This window comes from Anopheles nili, chromosome 2 (assembly GCF_943737925.1).
Source record: "Anopheles nili chromosome 2, idAnoNiliSN_F5_01, whole genome shotgun sequence".
Lineage (NCBI taxonomy): Eukaryota > Metazoa > Arthropoda > Insecta > Diptera > Culicidae > Anopheles > Anopheles nili.
In genome coordinates, this window is record NC_071291.1 from 31,207,596 (window position 1) to 31,226,157 (window position 18,562).

The 18,562-nt window shown below is 43.2% G+C and overlaps 6 protein-coding genes across 6 annotated transcripts; 2 read left to right on the forward strand and 4 right to left on the reverse strand.

Moving 5' to 3' along the window:
• The first annotated feature begins 1,205 nt into the window (after positions 1 to 1,205).
• On the forward strand, positions 1,206 to 4,348 carry LOC128731084 (protein AF-9). Its single transcript, XM_053824181.1, has 2 exons — positions 1,206 to 1,386; positions 1,467 to 4,348. Exons 1-2 carry the CDS (start codon positions 1,206 to 1,208, stop codon positions 4,346 to 4,348), a joined length of 3,063 nt encoding a protein of 1,020 aa, XP_053680156.1.
• Positions 4,349 to 6,734: 2,386 nt separating this feature from the next.
• Positions 6,735 to 8,309, reverse strand: LOC128730367 (uncharacterized). Its single transcript, XM_053823412.1, has one exon. The coding sequence runs from the start codon at positions 8,175 to 8,177 to the stop codon at positions 7,032 to 7,034; it is 1,146 nt and encodes a 381-aa protein (XP_053679387.1). The 5' UTR covers positions 8,178 to 8,309; the 3' UTR covers positions 6,735 to 7,031.
• LOC128730368 (tubulin-specific chaperone A) lies at positions 8,300 to 8,846 on the reverse strand. Its single transcript, XM_053823414.1, has 3 exons — positions 8,816 to 8,846; positions 8,510 to 8,729; positions 8,300 to 8,435 (listed from the first exon to the last, which is right to left on the reverse strand). The coding sequence occupies exons 2-3, from the start codon at positions 8,716 to 8,718 to the stop codon at positions 8,300 to 8,302; spliced, it is 345 nt and encodes a 114-aa protein (XP_053679389.1). The 5' UTR covers positions 8,719 to 8,729; positions 8,816 to 8,846.
• A 780-nt stretch (positions 8,847 to 9,626) lies between these two features.
• LOC128721432 (dynein light chain roadblock-type 2-like) lies at positions 9,627 to 10,062 on the reverse strand. The gene is made up of 2 exons (XM_053815190.1): positions 10,036 to 10,062; positions 9,627 to 9,980 (listed from the first exon to the last, which is right to left on the reverse strand). Exons 1-2 carry the CDS (start codon positions 10,060 to 10,062, stop codon positions 9,627 to 9,629), a joined length of 381 nt encoding a protein of 126 aa, XP_053671165.1.
• A 274-nt stretch (positions 10,063 to 10,336) lies between these two features.
• LOC128721442 (glutaminase liver isoform, mitochondrial) lies at positions 10,337 to 14,927 on the reverse strand. The gene is made up of 4 exons (XM_053815201.1): positions 14,752 to 14,927; positions 14,312 to 14,398; positions 12,529 to 12,625; positions 10,337 to 12,431 (listed from the first exon to the last, which is right to left on the reverse strand). The coding sequence occupies exons 1-4, from the start codon at positions 14,925 to 14,927 to the stop codon at positions 10,824 to 10,826; spliced, it is 1,968 nt and encodes a 655-aa protein (XP_053671176.1). The 3' UTR covers positions 10,337 to 10,823.
• A 1,935-nt stretch (positions 14,928 to 16,862) lies between these two features.
• Positions 16,863 to 18,087, forward strand: LOC128730561 (dynein light chain roadblock-type 2). Its single transcript, XM_053823628.1, has 3 exons — positions 16,863 to 17,003; positions 17,098 to 17,176; positions 17,293 to 18,087. Exons 1-3 carry the CDS (start codon positions 17,001 to 17,003, stop codon positions 17,502 to 17,504), a joined length of 294 nt encoding a protein of 97 aa, XP_053679603.1. The 5' UTR covers positions 16,863 to 17,000; the 3' UTR covers positions 17,505 to 18,087.
• Positions 18,088 to 18,562: the final 475 nt, after the last annotated feature.

Genomic DNA, 18,562 nt, shown 5'->3' on the forward strand with positions numbered 1-18,562 from the left:
GAATTGCTAGCAAAACAAACGACGAATTAACCAGTTTACTGGCAGGCGAGCCCCTTTCCTATCAACTTAAGGTTTCAGGTGTTGCTCTTATAAGGGCTTCAGTTCAAAAAGCCTACGGTAAGTACTTCTCATGTTCATGTTATCGGCATTGACAACCATTCTGGCTTGGCATCATTTGCATCCGTAACCCCAAGGCTTTCTTAGGCAACATTTTGTCAAACTATTGTGGTCAATTATCTTACTAATCAAATATGAAAAAAAAATGTATGCTGCTAATCTAACTGCTTTTTCGGATTCATGTTTCCCTTTTGATCCATTCCCCATCATCAAAACTCTTGCGCTTCTCAGTCTGTATTGGAAATGTATACCATAATATCGTACTTATGATAAGTCAGGTGTTCAAACTGCATTGCACTTCATGCGGGGAGAGCAGTTTAGAAGGAAATATCTGCATTAAGCTACTGGGTAATGAAAAACTATTTAGAAACAGTACGCACAGTAATGAGCCAACGCAACGCAATTCGTTATTGGATGTGTTTCTATCAACTGCATACGTTTTTTTACGAATAACAATACTAAAAAAAGTAATAGAAATTATGATAAGGAGGCGCTAATTTAGAAGTTCTGCTATTCGGTCCATATGTGACACTATCGGCAGTATGTTGAATGCATTCTTCGTATTGATGCGAGGAAGATCGTGCGAGAAGCATGGTACACACAAGAGTATTTACCGTCACTTCGGAATGCAGACGGAATAAGCTTCTCGCCGCTGCTCGCTAGAATATCGATTTTTTCATTTGAAAGCAAAATGTGCCGTTTCTTCACGACGGGCAACTGCAAGTACACACAGGGATACATGAAAAAGCGTGTCCTTTTCCTGAAGGCATGAGTGGAAACATACACAACCACACTTCTCGTACACGCTCTTGGGATGCGTTTTAATTACCGTGTCGGATTGTAGATGGTGTTTGGATTTCATATCTTAATTTGATATGGTTTGTACGGTTGTCGATGGTTTCAGTTCTATAAGAAGGGAATTATGTGCAAGACAGGAAAGAGTTCTTTTTTTTACACATGTACTGTATTTTCAAGTCAAAGCTTCATAAACATGTTCTCTCACCCAAACAGCGTTTCGTGTTGAGAGTACAAGAATCTCAATTCTCACTTCAAATTGAAAGGCCGGCAATAACAGTGCTGCAGTTATAATGTCGGTAAAAGTCAGCTTTGAAATCGGTCACGTGGCCGCTCTAAAAAGCCGGCCAACAGCAGAAGGATACACTCACGATTGGGAGCTGTTTGTGCGCGGCGTAGATGGCAGCGATATTGGTCATTTCGTCGACAAAGTCGTCTTTAACCTACACGAATCCTTCCCGAAACCGAAGCGAGGTAAGTAAATGGAGGCACTGTTAGAAACATGACTTACAGAAGTAACATTTCCGCTTCTTGTTTTGCATCTCTTATTGTAGTGTTCAAGGAACCTCCCTACTTGTTGAAAGAAGCCGGTTATGCTGGATTCATCCTGCCCGTAGAGATATACTTCAAGAACCGGGACGATCCAAAAAAGGCAGTATTCAATTATGATCTCGATTTGACGCCGGTAAAAAATCAACGTCAGGAGTATGTCTTTCATAATCCCTCCGATGAGTTTCGACGCAAACTACTGAAAGGCGGTGGTCTAATCACATCGAGCGGATCAGGTAGCTCCGGCAACAACGCCGTTAACGATTATAAAAGCAACCGAGGTGGTGGTCATGGAACGAGCAGTGGAGCAGAAAGGTCTCTATCGTCCAGCGGCTCGTCACAGGAGAAGAAATCGAAATCGAAGTCTTCTACCTCAGTCGATGATACCAAGGGACAGTTTGCGGAATTATTTGGGTCGCCTTTTTCCCACAAATCCAGTGGAAGTGGCGGCGGCAGTGGAACTAGTAAAGTATCACCGGACCCCAAACAAACATCTGGCAGTAAGACGTCTCCACTTGTATCCGCAACCGGTAGCAGCAAGGCGCAATCTGGACAAAAATCGGCATCAGATTCAAGAGCTCTGTCGAACTCCTCCTCATCGGCGACAAACTCTTCTTCCACCGTGTCCAAGGAGAAGGACAAATCGTCCTCCTCGAAGCACAAACATTCGAGCCCGAACAAGGAGAGCAAGAAATCTTCCAACTCCACATCTATAGCAACAGCAAGCGGGAATGGACCAACGGAGGAGAAGCACAGTAAAGATAAAAAGGACAAAAGTCACGCAAAGGAACGTGACAAAAGTAGCAAGGACAAAGGTGCAACTAGTAATAGCTCGGGGGCCGGGTCCCTGGCTGGAGGCGGCAGTTTACAATTACTTTCTGGATCTGTTGCTTCTTCTACTGCCGCTTCCACAAAGCGGCCTATTTCGGCCAGTCCAAAACGCTCGAGCACAAGCAGCAATAATAGCAATAATAGTGGTAGCATAAGCAATAGCACTAGTAATCCTACAGTTCCTAATAGCAGTACTGGCCTACCATCGGGACTATCGGGGGCTGTCGGTACGCACTCCATAAGTAAAGGCTCCGACATCAAACGGAGTACTAGTGAGAAGGAGAAAAAGAGCAGCAAAAAAGAAAAGAAAAGTTACGAAAAGGATAGGGATCGATCGGATTCCTCCAACCAACGTAAGGGTGACCGAAACGTTGAGCATCAACCACAGCAAAAGACACAAACGAACTCTTCCGGACAGTCAATGCTCTCCTCATCAGGGTCTTCGAAGGGCGGAGATGGTGCCCCTACTTCTGCAAGTTCGAAATCTTCGTCAGGGTTCACCTCTGGTAGCAAAACAAATAATACTATTCCACCCTCCACGCTCGACGGAACCAAAGATGGAGTAAACGCTAAAGCGTCTGCTTCGTCTATAGCAGCAAGCTCGAACGTAAACTCTTCTGCAGCCAGTGGCGGTAACTCTCGGGACAAAAAGCAACAGTATAATTCTAGCGAATCCATATCCACGAAATCAGACCCTGCGGTGGCTTCGACTAAGGGAATGGACAGAAATGAGAAAGACCGGGAGAAAGACGATGCCCGGAAACACAAACATAAGAAGAAGGATAAATCGAAAGAAAAAGAAAAGGATCGATCTTCAGCTGGGAAAGAGAAAAAGGATCGTAAAGACAAAGAGAAACCCGTCGGAGGCGATGTTGGTCCCGGAAAGGGAGCTTACTCAACCCCAACACGCGATCTTGGTGTGGATGGTGCCGTGCAATCGTCTAAGTCAAAAACTCACAGCACCAATAGTGATTCTTCTGGTAAACCGGCCGGTCCCGATCGCGACAAGGCTCCGCCCATGATGACACATCAACTGGCGACGGGAGCAAGGCATGGTACACACCAGCAGCAGTCGCACCAAAAGTCGGTCACTCCAATCGAGACTCTTCTCGGGCAGATCAGCGGAGAGGAAAACTCGAACGATACCGATGGAGTAGCAGGCGGAGATAATAGCCGAGCGCCATCAACCTTGCCGAACGAGAAGGATTCCGAAGCGTCAAATAGTAGCATCGCAGATTTACTACCAACCGTTGGCAACGTTTCCTCGTCGTCATCCCATCAGCATAGACCGCCCTCAGCCACCAACTCGGGAGTCGCCAGCCGTGGGGCAGTAACGGAAACGAACGACAAATATCATCATCATAAGAGCAAAAAGGACAAAACCGCTAAAGGACAGCTTGCTTCCACTCCACCGATGGAGTCAAAGGACGTATCGAATGAGCCAGTTAAAAAACGAAAGCGAAAGAACAAAGACACCGAATCGGATAAGGTGAAAGATACTACGATAAGCCAAGGGGTCTCAGCGAACGATTCTACATTATCGGGATCAAAGGATCGTCGCAGCCCCTCGCCACCCTCTCCGCCTACATCGTCAAACAGCCTTATGGAACCTCCAGCAAAGGTGCCGAAGAAAGACGAACACGCGCATGTCTCTGCGGGCGGGGGAGTTAGCAAAGGAGTGGCCGACTCAATAGACCATACGATAAATAATAATAATAACAACAACAATTTCAAACAATCGAGCACAGCGCCTGAAAATAATGGTAGTAGCTCGTACTTTGCTGCAGGAGCCAGTACAACAGGGCCCACTGTCGGAAATGTTGGTAGTGCAACTAGTGGAACAGGGGTCTCGCTTACTGGCGACTACATGTTGGAGCTGAAGGATCTTCAACAAAAGATCATGACGCTTCAGGACAACACGGAGCTGCAGCGGGTCGTGGAGATGATTGCGGCTACGGGGTGTTACGAAATTACGAGCGCCACCTTCGACTTCGATCTGTGTGCACTAGATCGTGTGACGGTGCAACGGTTGCAGGAATTTTTCGCAACATCCTGACAGTAGAGTACCGAAATGAAGCCTTTTCGTGGACATAGAAATGAGACGTTCTGTAAAGAAAACGTTACAGACACGCGATTATATGAGCTTCTTTTTAGCAATGGACCCACACGGTACGTGCTTGCTACAGCCTTCTGTTCTGAGCTAAACGGGTCCTGTTACCGGAAAGCCATGAAATGCGGCGGAAGCATTCAGGAAAAAAACGGCTTATATAGCGAGGTTACTAAGCGAGGTTATGACTGGCTGTAGGTTAGATAAATGTACGCGTATTAGCATCAAGTTGCAGGTACACGTCTGCCATTTTGGTTAAAGTATCTTTATTTGCTCGTTTGAATTGACTGAATGTGAGAGATCTGGGAAGATAACGCTCATAATGCTTGCAAACAAAAGTCATGAGCTGAAAACACAAGTGAACCGGTTTTTGCTTCCCTCACAGACGGTTTCCGTTCTTTTCAACATCAGACCGTGCTGAGACGTTTCTTGTCACCTAAGTTAAGTCGTATGAAACAGATGAGACTGCATTTGGTATTGGCTTACGCACCCATGAGAACAGAGACCAAGTGACACAATGAACACCCGCAGAGTAATATCAAAAGGAACTAGATTTAGGCAATGATAGGGAATTCCGGTTTCAATTTTGGAACTGGAATCAAAAGCGAATGTTCCAGTAAGCTAACTTTTTGCAATTGTGTGCATTATTTGTTGTCAAGGGCCATTTCTTTGACAATTTACCACATGTGCTTGGTAATAGAGCGAGAAGTGATAAGTACAAAAATGTTGGTTGTAATTACACAAAACATAGCATTCGCATTTGCGCACAAGAATGTAAGGCTCTTCAAAAGATTGCAGAAAAATAGAGCAACATTCATCTGCCCTTTTCGCGGTGTATGCAATTTTTGTCTTTTAGTGAATTTTGTTTACGCGTAACAACAGCTGATCGAGTAACCAAGTAACCACAGCATTGAGATTCATATCTATTTTAAAGGGCTACCCTGCCAATAAATTCTCTTGTAGCTTAAAATATTGCAAGCAACACATTACGCTGCTAAAGAGACATTAGACCCGATCTCGATATATGCTCCATCCTGCTATGAACGCGCCGGACTTCACTAGCTCCAGTTGCTTGCATTGATAGTTCAGTATAAACACGTGTCCTTGTTAAAAAATCACTTTTAATATACGTAAAAGAAAGACAAAGGAACACCGAAAGGCCCCAGCGTCTCGTATGTCATACAAAAGTGGGATTTCGGTCAATCAATCAACGGTGCATCATTATCAGGATCAGATATTAATATGTAACTTATTTAAAAACAAAATGGAAGCCCTTGTCGTTCTTCTGGAAGGCATGCATATATAAGTAATATGAAAATTAGGGCTTACGAAAGGCACAGTGCAGATCGGCCAGTACAAGACGTTTAGGTTTTTATTCTTTTTACATTTTTTCTATCGAATTCATCCTATCTTACATCAAGCTACAAAAAGTAAAACTTGATAAAAATACTCGTATGCTGTAAGGAGCTAGCCGACGTTAGCGATAGAAAAACAACTATTGTGTTTCCTTTTTAGAAACTGATTTTGCTTTTTTATAATCTGTATATTCTGATTTGTTTTTATATGATTATGTTACCAGATTAGCAGTGTGGAAATTATTGTAACGGGCAGATGATAAAATGGACCAGGTGGCAGCGCCAAGGATAATAGGCGTCACTTGTGTGTGAATTAATTAGAAAACCTCTCATTTGTTGTAGGTGTGATTAAAATGGCGACATCACGAAATGGAAAGTTATTGTAAATAGGTACATAAAGCATAAGAAATTGCAGACCTACATTATATACATAAATATGTATATAAAATATATTAGTAATTTGTACGTTATAAAGCCCAAGTTGTAAGGAACGTAGTATAAATGAAATAAAAAAATAAAATAGATACTGTCACTTAATGCTCGATAAACTATAATGCACGCCAACGATGTAGCTGTTTGATCGCATTTTGTCTATGCATTTGACGTTGATAAAAGAACTCATAAAACTGGTAAGATGTGTTTTTTGAACTCGATGTTCTTGAAGATTAAGTTTTGCTGCTACAGTATATCTGGTATATAACCTGGCTTATCATTCGCCATAATCATTAAGCGATCTTTGCAGGAGAAATCGGAACAGCCGTCTTCAACCAATGCCACTGTTCATTCCTTTTAGCAGATGCATCTACACATCACCCCATCTCAATTCGGGGCTTGAAACCCTGTTCTGTCTATGTGGACAGCCTAAAAGGACTTAACATTCGGAGACATCATAAGGGTTAAGGACATTTAAAAGGCTTTCGTTAGTATTGAACAGACTCCATATATAGATGGAGTATATGAACATTGGAACGACAGCACCGATCGTCGCGACATATATTTTTTATTGAATAAGTTTCCGATGATTTAAGAATGATTGATTAGCTGCTAGCAACGAAACGCATACCGTATATTTTCTTTTAACGAAAGAAAGACCAGGATATTATGAAATTGGTACAGATGCGTAGATGACAAATTTAAATTCAGATAGCGCTAATAGCGTTCGACATATTTGTCTCTAGTCCTTTCATGACCCAACAGTGATAAGTGATTCATTCAGGATAAGTGTAACAATGGTTTATTGATATAGAAATAATCAAATGTTTGCTCAAATCTGTATTTTAAGTTCGTGAATTATCCTGAATGAATGTACATTTTTTTCTTTTTTTAGTCTTTTCCACCTCCTGGTACACCGCCCACTCGGCTGTCGGGAACTCAGGTGGCAAATTCCAAGCAGAAGGAACAACACTGGAGCATCCATGCAGATCCTCACCGGTTGGTACGGCAAACTGATCCCAGGCCCAACGCGTTGCGAACATGTTTCGCCAACGATCTTTCTTGGATTGGTCGCTACTAGACAGCTTAGCCATCGCTGCGCTGCCAAATAGTGCCTTACGCCAGCGGTTTTGACGTCGGCGACACTCGTTACCAACAGACCGACGGGCCAACGCGTCCTTCAGATGTTTTTCTTCTTTAATGCATAAGTCAAGTTTTTCTTTCCACTGGGTGATGAGGGATGTTATTTTGTTACGGAATTTATGTTCTATTCGATGATCGTCTCCCTCTTCTTTTGCATCGTATCGCTGTTGATATAACTGAAGAGTTTTTTCAAACCTCTGTAGAAAGCGTTTTGCTTTGGCCTTACGACGTCGTACGTTGTTTAGTATGAGCGCTTGGGTCTCAGAGTCTTTACGGGCGATTCGTTCCTGTTCCAACCGTTCTTTCCACTGCGTTTCCCACATGGATATTTCTAACAGCCGTTGCACCCGTGCAGCCTGCTCCGCTGCTTGATTCTCTCTAAGACGGGCGTTTCGTCGTTTCTGCCAGGCTCGTTTTTTTCTACGATTCGCTAATTTGTTGGTTAGATGATGCATCCTATCGGTATCCTCCAGTCGATCTAGCATGCTCAACAGCATACCCTGTAATTGTTCCGTTCGAGCTAACTCGTCATTCCACTCTGTATTTAGGCTATTTTCTGCTTGCGATAGCGCCTTCAGAACCATATGAGAATGTTCAAGATTTTTCAGCACTTCTAGCGCCGTGCAAAGCTCCTGCCGGTACGCGGGTATGACCATGGGAGCGATCGTAGAACGCGCCCTACCATCATCTGATGCATTTTTAGCGGCTAACGTCGACAAAAAATGTCGTACAAGGCATTCGTCGGCGAGGCGCAGCTGTTCCAAAAGCTTAGGATGTGGAAAAGAATCATCCACTGGTGGAGGTGGTTTTGTTATGTCTATCTCATTGAATGTGTGGTCAATAGACATGTTAATTTTGGTTAAGCAAAAGGATAGTTCAAGGAAGATATTTGACGATAGATACTCTCGGTAGTTGTGTTAGTATAAATACGTAAAAGGGAATGCTTAAAACCTAAGTCTTGCAGTAATGTCTATGCTGTTAGTTTTTGCGGCAAGTTTACTTTCGCATCCTCCAGCACTCCCTGCGCGGCTTGGTATTGTTCTGTTTCTTTCAGCTCCTCTTCATTTCTTATCATTTCCGAGAGATCTGCATACGCTTTGGCCAAACTGTTCGGAAAACAATAAAATACGGAGCATCAACGGTACGGAAGCCCAAGAACGTAAGTAGTTTGTTGACTTACCGTCGCTGACAATCCGGAACCATCATCATAGATTCCTGCAGCACCTCTTCTTGTTTTCGCAACACATGGTCATCCGAGCCGGCTGCTTTCAACTTCTCGATGCGGTTTTGCTGAGTAACGACTTCCTTTTCGTACACTGTTTTTTCCTTAGAAAGGCGCTTCACAACACCTGTTTTAATGGTTAGTTGGCGCAGGCGAGGATCGGACATTGCAGATGAATCTGAACAAAGTTGAGACACAAACTCGTGAGAAATCGGTATTTTGTATAAGCCGGTCAAACGGGAATCTTAAATTTTACTAGTTTACCGTTTACTTTGTCGAGCCAAGTATTCCTCAAGCGTTATTACTTCTTCGCGAGAATGAATAGATGAAACTAAAACAGTACGCAGCAGCCCTTCGGAAACGTCAAAATACATGAAATTGTAACGATGTTACACAATGTACAAAAGATAGGACATAAATATAAACAATAAATAAATATGTTTACAATTAAGGACATAAATAAATAAAACAAAATGTAAGACATAATGCAACATAAATATATAAGTAAAAGTTCACGGAGGGGCACTGAAAATGAATCATAAATTATTAAAGAGAGGAAAATCAACAGCTGGATAAGGTAGGTCGTAAAGTGCTGCAACGGAAAAGTTAGAGAAAAATCAAACAAAGGATAATGTGTGTTTATACTCCTAATGCAATAATTTGGAAAACATATTCAATGTTGAAAAAAAAAAGAAAATCTCCCAGAAGTGTTCCAGAGTTACCTCCAGAATTTTCTCGTTTTTTCGAGTTTCCGAACCAAAACCAAAAAATCCAGAAACCCTCCAGAACCGTTTTAAAATCCTTGTTAAGAATTTCTGTTAATTAAAATTTTTACGTAGCCGGATTATTAGTCCTACGTACGGGGGAAATTCAATCGAGATTTGAACTCGAAATAATTTATGTGTTTGTGACTCACGCTAACGCATTCAGCTATCAAGCCACCACGTGTTTTGTAGGAGTCATTTGTATTGGAAAAAATCTAGGACATTTTCTATTACGCTAGGTTATTCAATTATAAGACACTCTAACTACACTTTGAACAATTTATTAAAAAATCGTTTAAAAGGGTACTTTTTCACTCTGGAACTTGCACAGCGATGTGCAGCAAACCATGATTAGGATCGGTGCTGATGATGGCTTCATTGTTGCGTGTTTTAATCCGCAACATGAGAAAGTCGTCCTCGGGATCGATCATTTTCAAGTAATAGCAAGCCTTATCTTTCAAACTAGCATACAACCCGGCAGTCGTGATCGTTTCGGTCTCGTCGTTGATCGTACTGCGAACAGGATGTCCGTTTTCGCTTATCACAATAACCTGCTTCACCAGTCGTACCTGGCGGAGACACTCGAAGCAATGGTCGATGTACTTTTCGTGCAAATTTTCTGGTTCTGGCTCGGGTTCGGGAGGAGGAACACTCGGGGGCTTTTCCTACCGACGATTATTGAATATTGTACATATTATTTGTTACTGTAAATCAGCTCACTCTTAAGCCGACGATTCGACAGCCCATATCAATTTTGATACAAACCATATCATTAGTTCCGCTGTTGGCTGATTCTAAACGACTGATGGTCGCGTCCAAGCTCACCCAGTCCACGGTCGCTCTCCTCGGATGGACTATGATCGATTAAAGACTGGGACGCTTTTACCCTTTTGCATAGTCCTGATGCGTATCTAGGAGGGCTAGAAAATAGACAAAACGAACATCTAGGGGGAACGTGGTATGCTAATGTAACCCTTTCACAAATGGTGTGCCTCGACATATGTCACTCGCCTAGAAACACTAGAAATGAATGTTTGTTTTTCACCTTCGCTAATGGGACGTTGAACGTTTCCTTTTTTGTATGGGCTAGTCGGTGATACATTTGGGGGCTAAGACTAGACAAAAGCGCCATTAGCAATCAAAAGGAACCATTCGTTTTCTCTCTCTCTCTCTCTCTCTCTCTCTCTCTCTCTCTCTTTCTCTTTCTCTCATTATCTCACTTTGGTTGATACAGTCTCATTTGAGGTTTTTATTGATTTATGTAATTCGTTACAGATTCGACGCGCATTGACTTGAATTAACCGCAATCGTTGCAGTTCAATTGACACGCAGTTATGTTGATAATATACACACAGATATTTATAGCAGTTACATGGAGATGATTAAACTACGTCATATGGTAGGTGACGTTACACTAACCTAGCTGATGGAGGTGAATGATCCGCTCCACGAATCGCAGGATAATTATTGTCGCAGTTTTCGAAATTCCTAAGGCGCCCCAGGACGGCTTACGGTAGCATGGTGGACCCGTCAGGTGTCTTAGTCTGGTTGGTGCCTCTCCCGCTCGAGCCTTCGCTATCCTGGTCGGAATTGTAGCCCGTTTCCCCGGTGCTGCAGGTTTGCGCCTTGAGCACCTTCTCCTCCCACTGACGCAGCAGCGCTACGACATCCTCGTGGCCAAACGTTTCCGCCTCATCGATCGGCCGATTGCCCCAACGGTCCTTCGGATCATGTGGCACCCCACAGTGCTCGAGCAGGAACCGGACACACTCGTAGTGACCCTCAGCGCTCGCCAGATGCAGCGCCGTGCGACCGTCGTAGTCCGACAGCGTGATGTCCATCCCAGACAGCTTGTGACGTCGGAGAGCGGTGACGTCACCGATCGCGGCCGAGAACAGCAGATTCACCACGGACAAGCCTTTGGTTTCGTACCGATGGCGCCGTGGGTCCTTCTTGTTCGAGCCGTGCTTGATGTTATCGTACAGGTGGAAGTTGAACACCTCCACCAGCTCCTTGCAGAACTGCACCCCCCGGCAGCTGTTACCCAGCGGGTCGAGTGGAGGTGACCACATGAACATACCCATAACGTTCGGGATGACAAGCATCACACCACCGCACACACCCGATTTGGCCGGCAGTCCGACCTTAAACGCGAACTGTCCACTGAAGTCGTACATGCCGCACGAGTGCATCAGCGACAGGACATCGCGCACGTTCTCCGACTGCAGGACGCGTTCCTCCGTGAGCGGGCAGATGCCTCCGTTGGCGAGTGTGGCCGCGACCACGGACAGGGTATCGCAGGTGGCCTCCATGGAGCAGATCTGGAAGTAGAAGTCCATGCACTCGCGCAGGTTCGCCTTTTCTGGGTAGCATTTGTGCTCGCGCATGTAGAACCCAAGTGCGTAATTTCGGTCGGCAGCCTCGCGCTCCGACAGGAACACCGCATTGTTGAACCCCAGCGGTTCGTTACCCGCCATCCGGCTGAAGCAGGTCTGCGCGTAGTCGAACTTCTCCGCGAGCGTCATTTCCGGGTGGACGAGTGTCTTCAGCAGCGAGCAGGTGAGGATGGCGCCCGCGTTGATCATCGGATTGTGCGGCTTCTTCTCGTAGTCAAGCACGAGTTCGTTGAAGTTCCGCCCACTGGGTTCCTGGCCGATGTACTGATGCACAACCTGTGCGCCTAGCTTCTCGAGGGCGATCGCGTACGTAAGCGGTTTGCTGCAGCTTTGCAGCGTAAATGGCACCGAGTGGTCACCGATCGAAAAACGCTGTCCGTCGATCGTGCACACACTCACGCCCCAGTAGTCTGGGTTGACGCGTGACAGCTGTGGGATGTAGTTGGCCACCTTGCCGTCCGCGTTGCTCTTGCACTTCCAGTAGATCTCCTCGATGTCCTTCGTGAAGCCCTGGAAGTCGGGTATGACGAACTGATGGCGGAAGGCACGCGCAATCAGCACGATGTTGGGGGCGATCACTGCCTTGAACGTTTCCTCGTTCAGGTGCTGCGTGTGGGGTGATCCGTGCTCGTAGTTGTTGAGCTTGTGCACGCGTTTCAGATTTTCCATCATCTCCTGGATGCGGGGATCCGTCCGGCGAATGCCGATCGTGCGGAGCTCCTGTGGAAAGGAAAAAGCAACGCGTGTGTCGCTCAACTCACTCTACCGACTTTGGAAAGACGTGACGGCACGAGCACGTTTCGAAGGTTCAACTTACCGCCAGAAATTTGCCCATGTTGACCGTGTTCGTTTCCTTGTTCTTGAACATTTGAAACAACTGATCTTCGGAGTGTTTCTTGTCCGAGTCGCGTTGCCTGCGAAGGATGAGAAACATGACAACATTGCTTTAGTGATGAAGCTAAACCATTCAGTGGTGGTTTGGGGTTCGTTGCTTATGCGAGAATCAAAAGACTTCACTAAGTGCCAATGCACAGTATTGTTGAGCTTCTTCTTTTTTGACCAAAAAGCCTTAAAAGTGTCGAAAGAAAGTTTCCTTAAGTACATTCGCAACGCTAGCACTGAGTACAGCGATTCATTTGCTTAGTACCTCACGAAATTGGCCAACAACTTCACGAATGCTTCCCGCTGCTGGGCTGTAACTTCATTGCTCTTCGTACGATTCAGTTGCTGAATAGTTTGTTCGCACAGATCCTGCCGTTCACTATCGTCATCTTGCGCCATTAGGTTTTCCATTGTTTTGACGGTTTAGGGCACTGATCTTTTTTTCGCGTATGGGCTGGTTGTGGTTCCACGGTTCTGGTAAGGACACTTAACCCGTGTTGCATGCACAGGACATAAATGAAACACTACACTCTCTGAAAACCTCAGGTCGACCGTTCGTGTTGAGTACCAATTGTTCACTATCCGAAACTCTAGCACCGTAATGGGCCTTTTATTCATGTGCCCCTGTTCGTCCTATCAAGGAGTGTGAGAAGGTGCGATAAAAAGATGCGATCGCAGATCGATTCCAGATCAAAAGGCACATTAGCAGCTTTTCTTCTCCAGCCTTTTCCCGTCGATCGTTTCTCAATGTGATTCTCATTGCGGGCAGTTGATCGATTTTACAATCCACCCCCTTGTGCGGGTGACAGGTGATCGTGAAGCGAATGTTACCACAAACGGATATCAATCGCGTGCGACTACTGTTACCAACAGAGGGCAGAGAAATGCTCGCAAAATTGCGCATGTTTTGGGCATGTGTTTTGGATCGGAGGTGTGGCGTGATAGGATCTATGGAATCATGTTTTTTTTTGTCATAGCTGTGATTACCGAGGGTGCCGTCTTTAGTCGTGGTGTGTTTGGTAGGCAACATATGCCACCCTATTAAACGGCAACAGGCCGCTAACAACTGGAGATCAATATTTGGATCATCACTTAGCACGTGTTTTGCTTCGTGTACGAAATGGAGACGCCCGAGGGAAGGAAGATTTGCGTAGTTTTGGGACGAATCGTAATAAGCAAGTTGTTTGCACGAGAGACATTAACATTCTTTCCTCTTCGTCGTTCCAATGGGCTCGTCTAAAGGTCCATTGGGTTGGGTAGAGAAATACGATGCGCCAACGCGATACATTAATAAACCCATGTTTTCACGTTCGAAAAACGTCACTCATAATATTACGTCATCGTCTGGGAAGATCAGAGGTGTTAATGAATCTCCAGCCTCTATGAATTATTCCATGACGTAGATTCTATCGTACTGAAGCTTGTTTACGATTTTGCTTCGCAGGGGAGTTGAGCATTCAGTAACGGAACGGGTGAGAGTTTGGCGTTATCCTACGACACTCCGTCTAATCTTGGATGCTGGACAAACATCGTGTCAGCCCGCCAAGCACACGATACGGTCCCATGGCAAGGTGGCGGAGTAAACAGCAGCGTTACACAAATGAGTATCTAAGGCAAATTCACATGGAACCAGATCAAAGCTGTTACAGGCGCGTGATTCTGACGAATTTAGATGTGGAAAAGCTTGAAGTTGTAGATGAAATTACAGAACTACTTACTCATCTGCCTGCGGCGGAGGTCGTTTGCGATCCACATTGTAAAAATGAGCTTTTTGGCTGTATGTTCGCACCGAGGGTATGCAGATTCTATTATGTTTGGACACGATTAAAGAAAAAGCATAACAAAATTATTTTGATACATTAGATAAAAGAATTGGATGTTGATTTAATATGGAAAGAGATTAAAATAAACAAAATACTGTTCATTGTTAGGCGTATATTGAGTGTAACATAAATATTGGTCTAATATGATTCATCTTCACTGGAGGCGCTCATAGTAACAGCTGACAGCGTCATGCTTTCTGGCAGCACACGCCTTTAATGTTTGTCTTAATTTTGGCTCATCCAATGTGCTAAACGGATCCAGATAATAGCAGTTAAATGATACGAAGTTGTTTTGTTTCGTGGTTTCCTTTTTTCCCTTTCGTCTCCCAAATTACCTGTGGCCACTTCTGGAGGTTAACGAAATACGAGAAGATGGCACTTCGCAGCCACCAGTGCCATGGATGGTCAAGAACGACCTACATCCCTGGCCTTTGAAGCTCGCTGCAGCAGCACCACACTGGAGGTGATGTGTAAAGTTTTGTAAATTTGCACATACGCGAGAGATGTTCATTGTAAGGTCCGCTTAAGCTTAAGTGTTACTAATTGAAGTTTGTTTAAAATTGACACACCACTAGCCAGGACGGATATTACATTAAGAAAGAGCGTATTTAACACGATACCCGCAAGGTTACTGTCCTCAGCGGAGGACGAAATTTTCGTGCAAAAGTAAAAATCGATTGCTATTTGAGCGAAAATTTGACTGACACTGCTTTCGATTTCGTTGGTACCGCCTCACTTTGCGTCCAGCTATTCGTGTGGTCTTTAGTCTATACTGTACAAACGCTGCAAGTAAAATCGATTAATATCACGTGTCGCATGCAGTAAATGTCCTGCGTCTATCACTTGTTAAATCCTTCACGAAAGCACTTTAACTAGTGTCGAGCTGATGTCAATCACATTGGTGAAGCAATCAACTGACTAGTCGCTGATAACGAAGAGCAAGGACTCGCGATTTTCTCTCCAGGACTCGTTACACGATTTTCCTCTTACACACGATATTGCCATCTCGTTTGTTCGCACACTGGAGCAATAGAGTTGATTCAGATTCACTTGGGCGTCTCTTTTTGTTGCCGACATGCAGTCTGGGGGAGACGCCGGGCCTGCGCTTGGGCGATGGTAGTCCTTTCCCTGGCTATTTCGGCAGTGAACTGAATCGGTCTAATCTATGGAATGAAAAGCTCTGTGCTCTATTACATCATCATGCGAGTTGTGGTATGCGTAGTAGTAATATAAAAAAACGTAAGGAATTTGCTCAGACAGCAGGTAAATTGTTGTTGGTTGTGTTCGTTATGGAGAAGCGAAGTGCTTGTGTTTTCTACTCAATATAAGATAAACATGTGAAGAATGGAGAAAAAAGATATCCGGAAGCCCAAGGGAGCATGGGACGGCGCTAGAGACCAAAATGCAGAGGCCGAGTTATCATGCTCATGGTAAACAACGTTCCGAGAGGTGTTCGATGAAGGAAATGAGCAGCATCTAACGCCGGCTAAATTGTGTGTTCTCTCTTGACATACTAACTGACTGACTCACATTAGAAGTGGATTTAATGAATCATGCTGAAAGAATTAAGAACAATTGTGTCTCTAGTTACACGATGATGCACACGTGTTTTGCCTATTTGAATAAAATTCCATAGCAACAAAGAATTTCATCCAAGCATGGTGCAATACCAACAGGAGTTGCGTCCCATACATGAAATGGAAAGCATTTACAATGAATTTTATCTTATTCAAACAGAAGAAGCAGGTGCCAGATGACGCATTGAGATTATGTTTGAATCTGTTGCAAAGGTAGCACGTGTTTTTGAAAACATGCGGTTTTACGCAAACTGATAAATGTAATCATAACTCTTGTTTTTTTTGTTGTATTTAAAATTGATTTATTTTATTTAGAGAAGGCTTTGTATTTTAAAAAATAAGATAATAATAAGATTTATTATCTCAAACGATTACAAATAAGGTCAGTTTTTTTTATTTTGTAAAAATATGTAGAGCTACATCAAAATGAATTAAAACAATATTTAACTGAAGCCATAACTATAAATAGAATAAACGAAAATATTACTAGTTACGATGTAATTTTTAAATTTTACTCACTCACGAGTAACACGTGGCGGGGTTACCAGGCCCTGTTTTCATACTTATTTACCAATTCACCAATTCACCTCAGATGTTTCAAATCTTTGTGCAATATCAACTAGAATCATGAAACATAATATGTAGCCAACCAAATGGTAGATATTTTGATAATTAGGGATACAAAATTGAGTTTTTGCTTCGGGTTGCCTTTTTTTGGAATCTATTTGAAACTGTTTTATTCTTATTCACCATTTTACTCCGCTTTGTAATTTTCGGATCATTTGCCATCTCCAGCGCTAGGAGCTGTCAACATGACAACATATCGGTTGCCAAACAACAAAACAAATCAAAGCTGGCGACGGGGAAAATACGGAAAATATTTTATACGTAAACTATTCGAAGAATTTTACGGTCTCCGTTTCTATTAAAACTGCAAAAAGTAGATATATACCTAATCTCTCAGTGGATCAAAAGCTCAAGCTTTAAAACTCTTGTTACAGTTAGCAATGGTAAATATAGCCGCCATGTATCAACACGAATCATAATGGCACTACATTTTCACTGGTTTTACATATTTTCTCTTCCAACACCACATCTATGCAGTCTCAAGAAGTTGAAGAAACACTAAAGCGTATCCAGTCGCACAAGGGCGTTGCGGGGACGATTGTGGTTAACAATGAAGGTACATCTGATTTAGATTCTAACGGTGCCTTGATGATGTCATCGAACGTCGTCATTCCGATATTAGAGCGATATTGTGCGACTAACCATCTCTTTAAATTCGTTCATTTGTTGTAGGCATTCCAGTGAAAAGCACTCTTGATAACACGTCCACCGTGCAGTATGCCGGTCTGATGAGCCAGCTGGCTGACAAGGCTCGGTCAGTAGTACGCGATTTGGATCCTTCGAATGACCTATCCTTCCTTCGGGTGCGGTCGAAGAAACACGAAATCATGGTGGCTCCCGATAAGGACTTTCTATTGATCGTCATTCAAAATCCAACGGATTGAACTGGTCGTGTTCCAGTATGATGCACTGAGACAATAGGATATGTGTCTCTTCTCATGCGTATTCTTTTAAAATTTATCGTTCGTTCCGGCAGCCTTTCATACGTTGTTTTGTGATATTCCATCTGGAATTTGTGCCTAATTTATGGTTCTGTTGCATTATAAATTCCTTTCAAATAACAACATAATCCAACTCCATTATTCGAAGATGTTTTTACTCAGCGATTTTATTGATAGATTTTCTATAAAATCAAACATTAGAAATATTGTTACAATTCACAAACGTTTTCCTTAAATCCCACGGCATTAAAATTCAAAGCCACGAATTGTACTTCTCGTCTGTCGCTGATATTTTCTGTTCCTTTTAAATCTTCAATATCGTTCACTACTCGTCACGTAACAATAAATTACCCTGGAGAAGATTGTTCTTATGGGTTTGAATGATTGTGTCATTTTTTTTTTTAATTTACCCCAAGTGAGTTTTAAAAAGATGACAAATAACGTTATACGATGACAAATATATTAGAAATCATAAATGACTGTTTTGAATGAGGAATGATTATTAATACACAAAAAGAAACATTCGTATTTCTGTGACTGTAAAATTTTTGCGCGATTGCATAAGTAATTGGCTCAGTCATTTACTTTTCAGTTACTAGAAGAAAGAAATTAGCTAAACTATATATATCCACATTTGGTTCTAACCAGTGTTTAAGGTTCCTTTTGGTTTGATGCTCTACAATGCTTCATAATGTCAGAGGCCGAAAATGTTGGAATTATTTTTTTTACATTTCATACATATTGTGGTCTACAACTTGGTCCAATTTAAGCATTAAAGATGGGTAGTGAGGTGGGTGCTGTTTTCTGTTAAAATAGTTATTTATCACTTTGACTTGACGGGTTTGTATAAGTAGAACCGTTAGGGGATAGAGTACACCATGCACTAACTTTTTACTAGCCTTTTTATCATTTTTACCTTTCCTTCTTTATCTACTGATTTTTTTTAAAGTTTTTCAAGATAAAATTGGCAATCCCGCAACGTCCAGTAATTGCACCATATT

Bases quoted from the DNA above. Each gene is read 5' to 3' on its own strand.
- LOC128730561 (XM_053823628.1), top strand. The intron at 17,177-17,292 runs GTACATCTGATT...CATTTGTTGTAG, and splicing joins GATTGTGGTTAACAATGAAG to GCATTCCAGTGAAAAGCACT.
- LOC128730368 (XM_053823414.1), bottom strand. From the start codon at position 8,718: ATGTCCGATCCTCGCCTGCGCCAACTAACCATTAAAACAGGTGTTGTG. The intron at 8,436-8,509 runs GTAAGTCAACAA...TTTTCCGAACAG, and splicing joins GTTCCGGATTGTCAGCGACG to TTTGGCCAAAGCGTATGCAG.
- LOC128721432 (XM_053815190.1), bottom strand. From the start codon at position 10,062: ATGGGCTGTCGAATCGTCGGCTTAAGA. The intron at 9,981-10,035 runs GTGAGCTGATTT...AATCGTCGGTAG, and splicing joins GTCGAATCGTCGGCTTAAGA to GAAAAGCCCCCGAGTGTTCC.
- LOC128721442 (XM_053815201.1), bottom strand. From the start codon at position 14,927: ATGAACATCTCTCGCGTATGTGCAAATTTACAAAACTTTACACATCAC. The intron at 14,399-14,751 runs GTAATTTGGGAG...CAAACATAATAG, and splicing joins ACCTCCAGAAGTGGCCACAG to AATCTGCATACCCTCGGTGC. The intron at 12,626-14,311 runs GTAAGTAGTTCT...CATCCTTCGCAG, and splicing joins CCTCCGCCGCAGGCAGATGA to GCAACGCGACTCGGACAAGA.
- LOC128730367 (XM_053823412.1), bottom strand. From the start codon at position 8,177: ATGTCTATTGACCACACATTCAATGAGATAGACATAACAAAACCACCT.
- LOC128731084 (XM_053824181.1), top strand. From the start codon at position 1,206: ATGTCGGTAAAAGTCAGCTTTGAAATCGGTCACGTGGCCGCTCTAAAA. The intron at 1,387-1,466 runs GTAAGTAAATGG...CTCTTATTGTAG, and splicing joins CTTCCCGAAACCGAAGCGAG to TGTTCAAGGAACCTCCCTAC.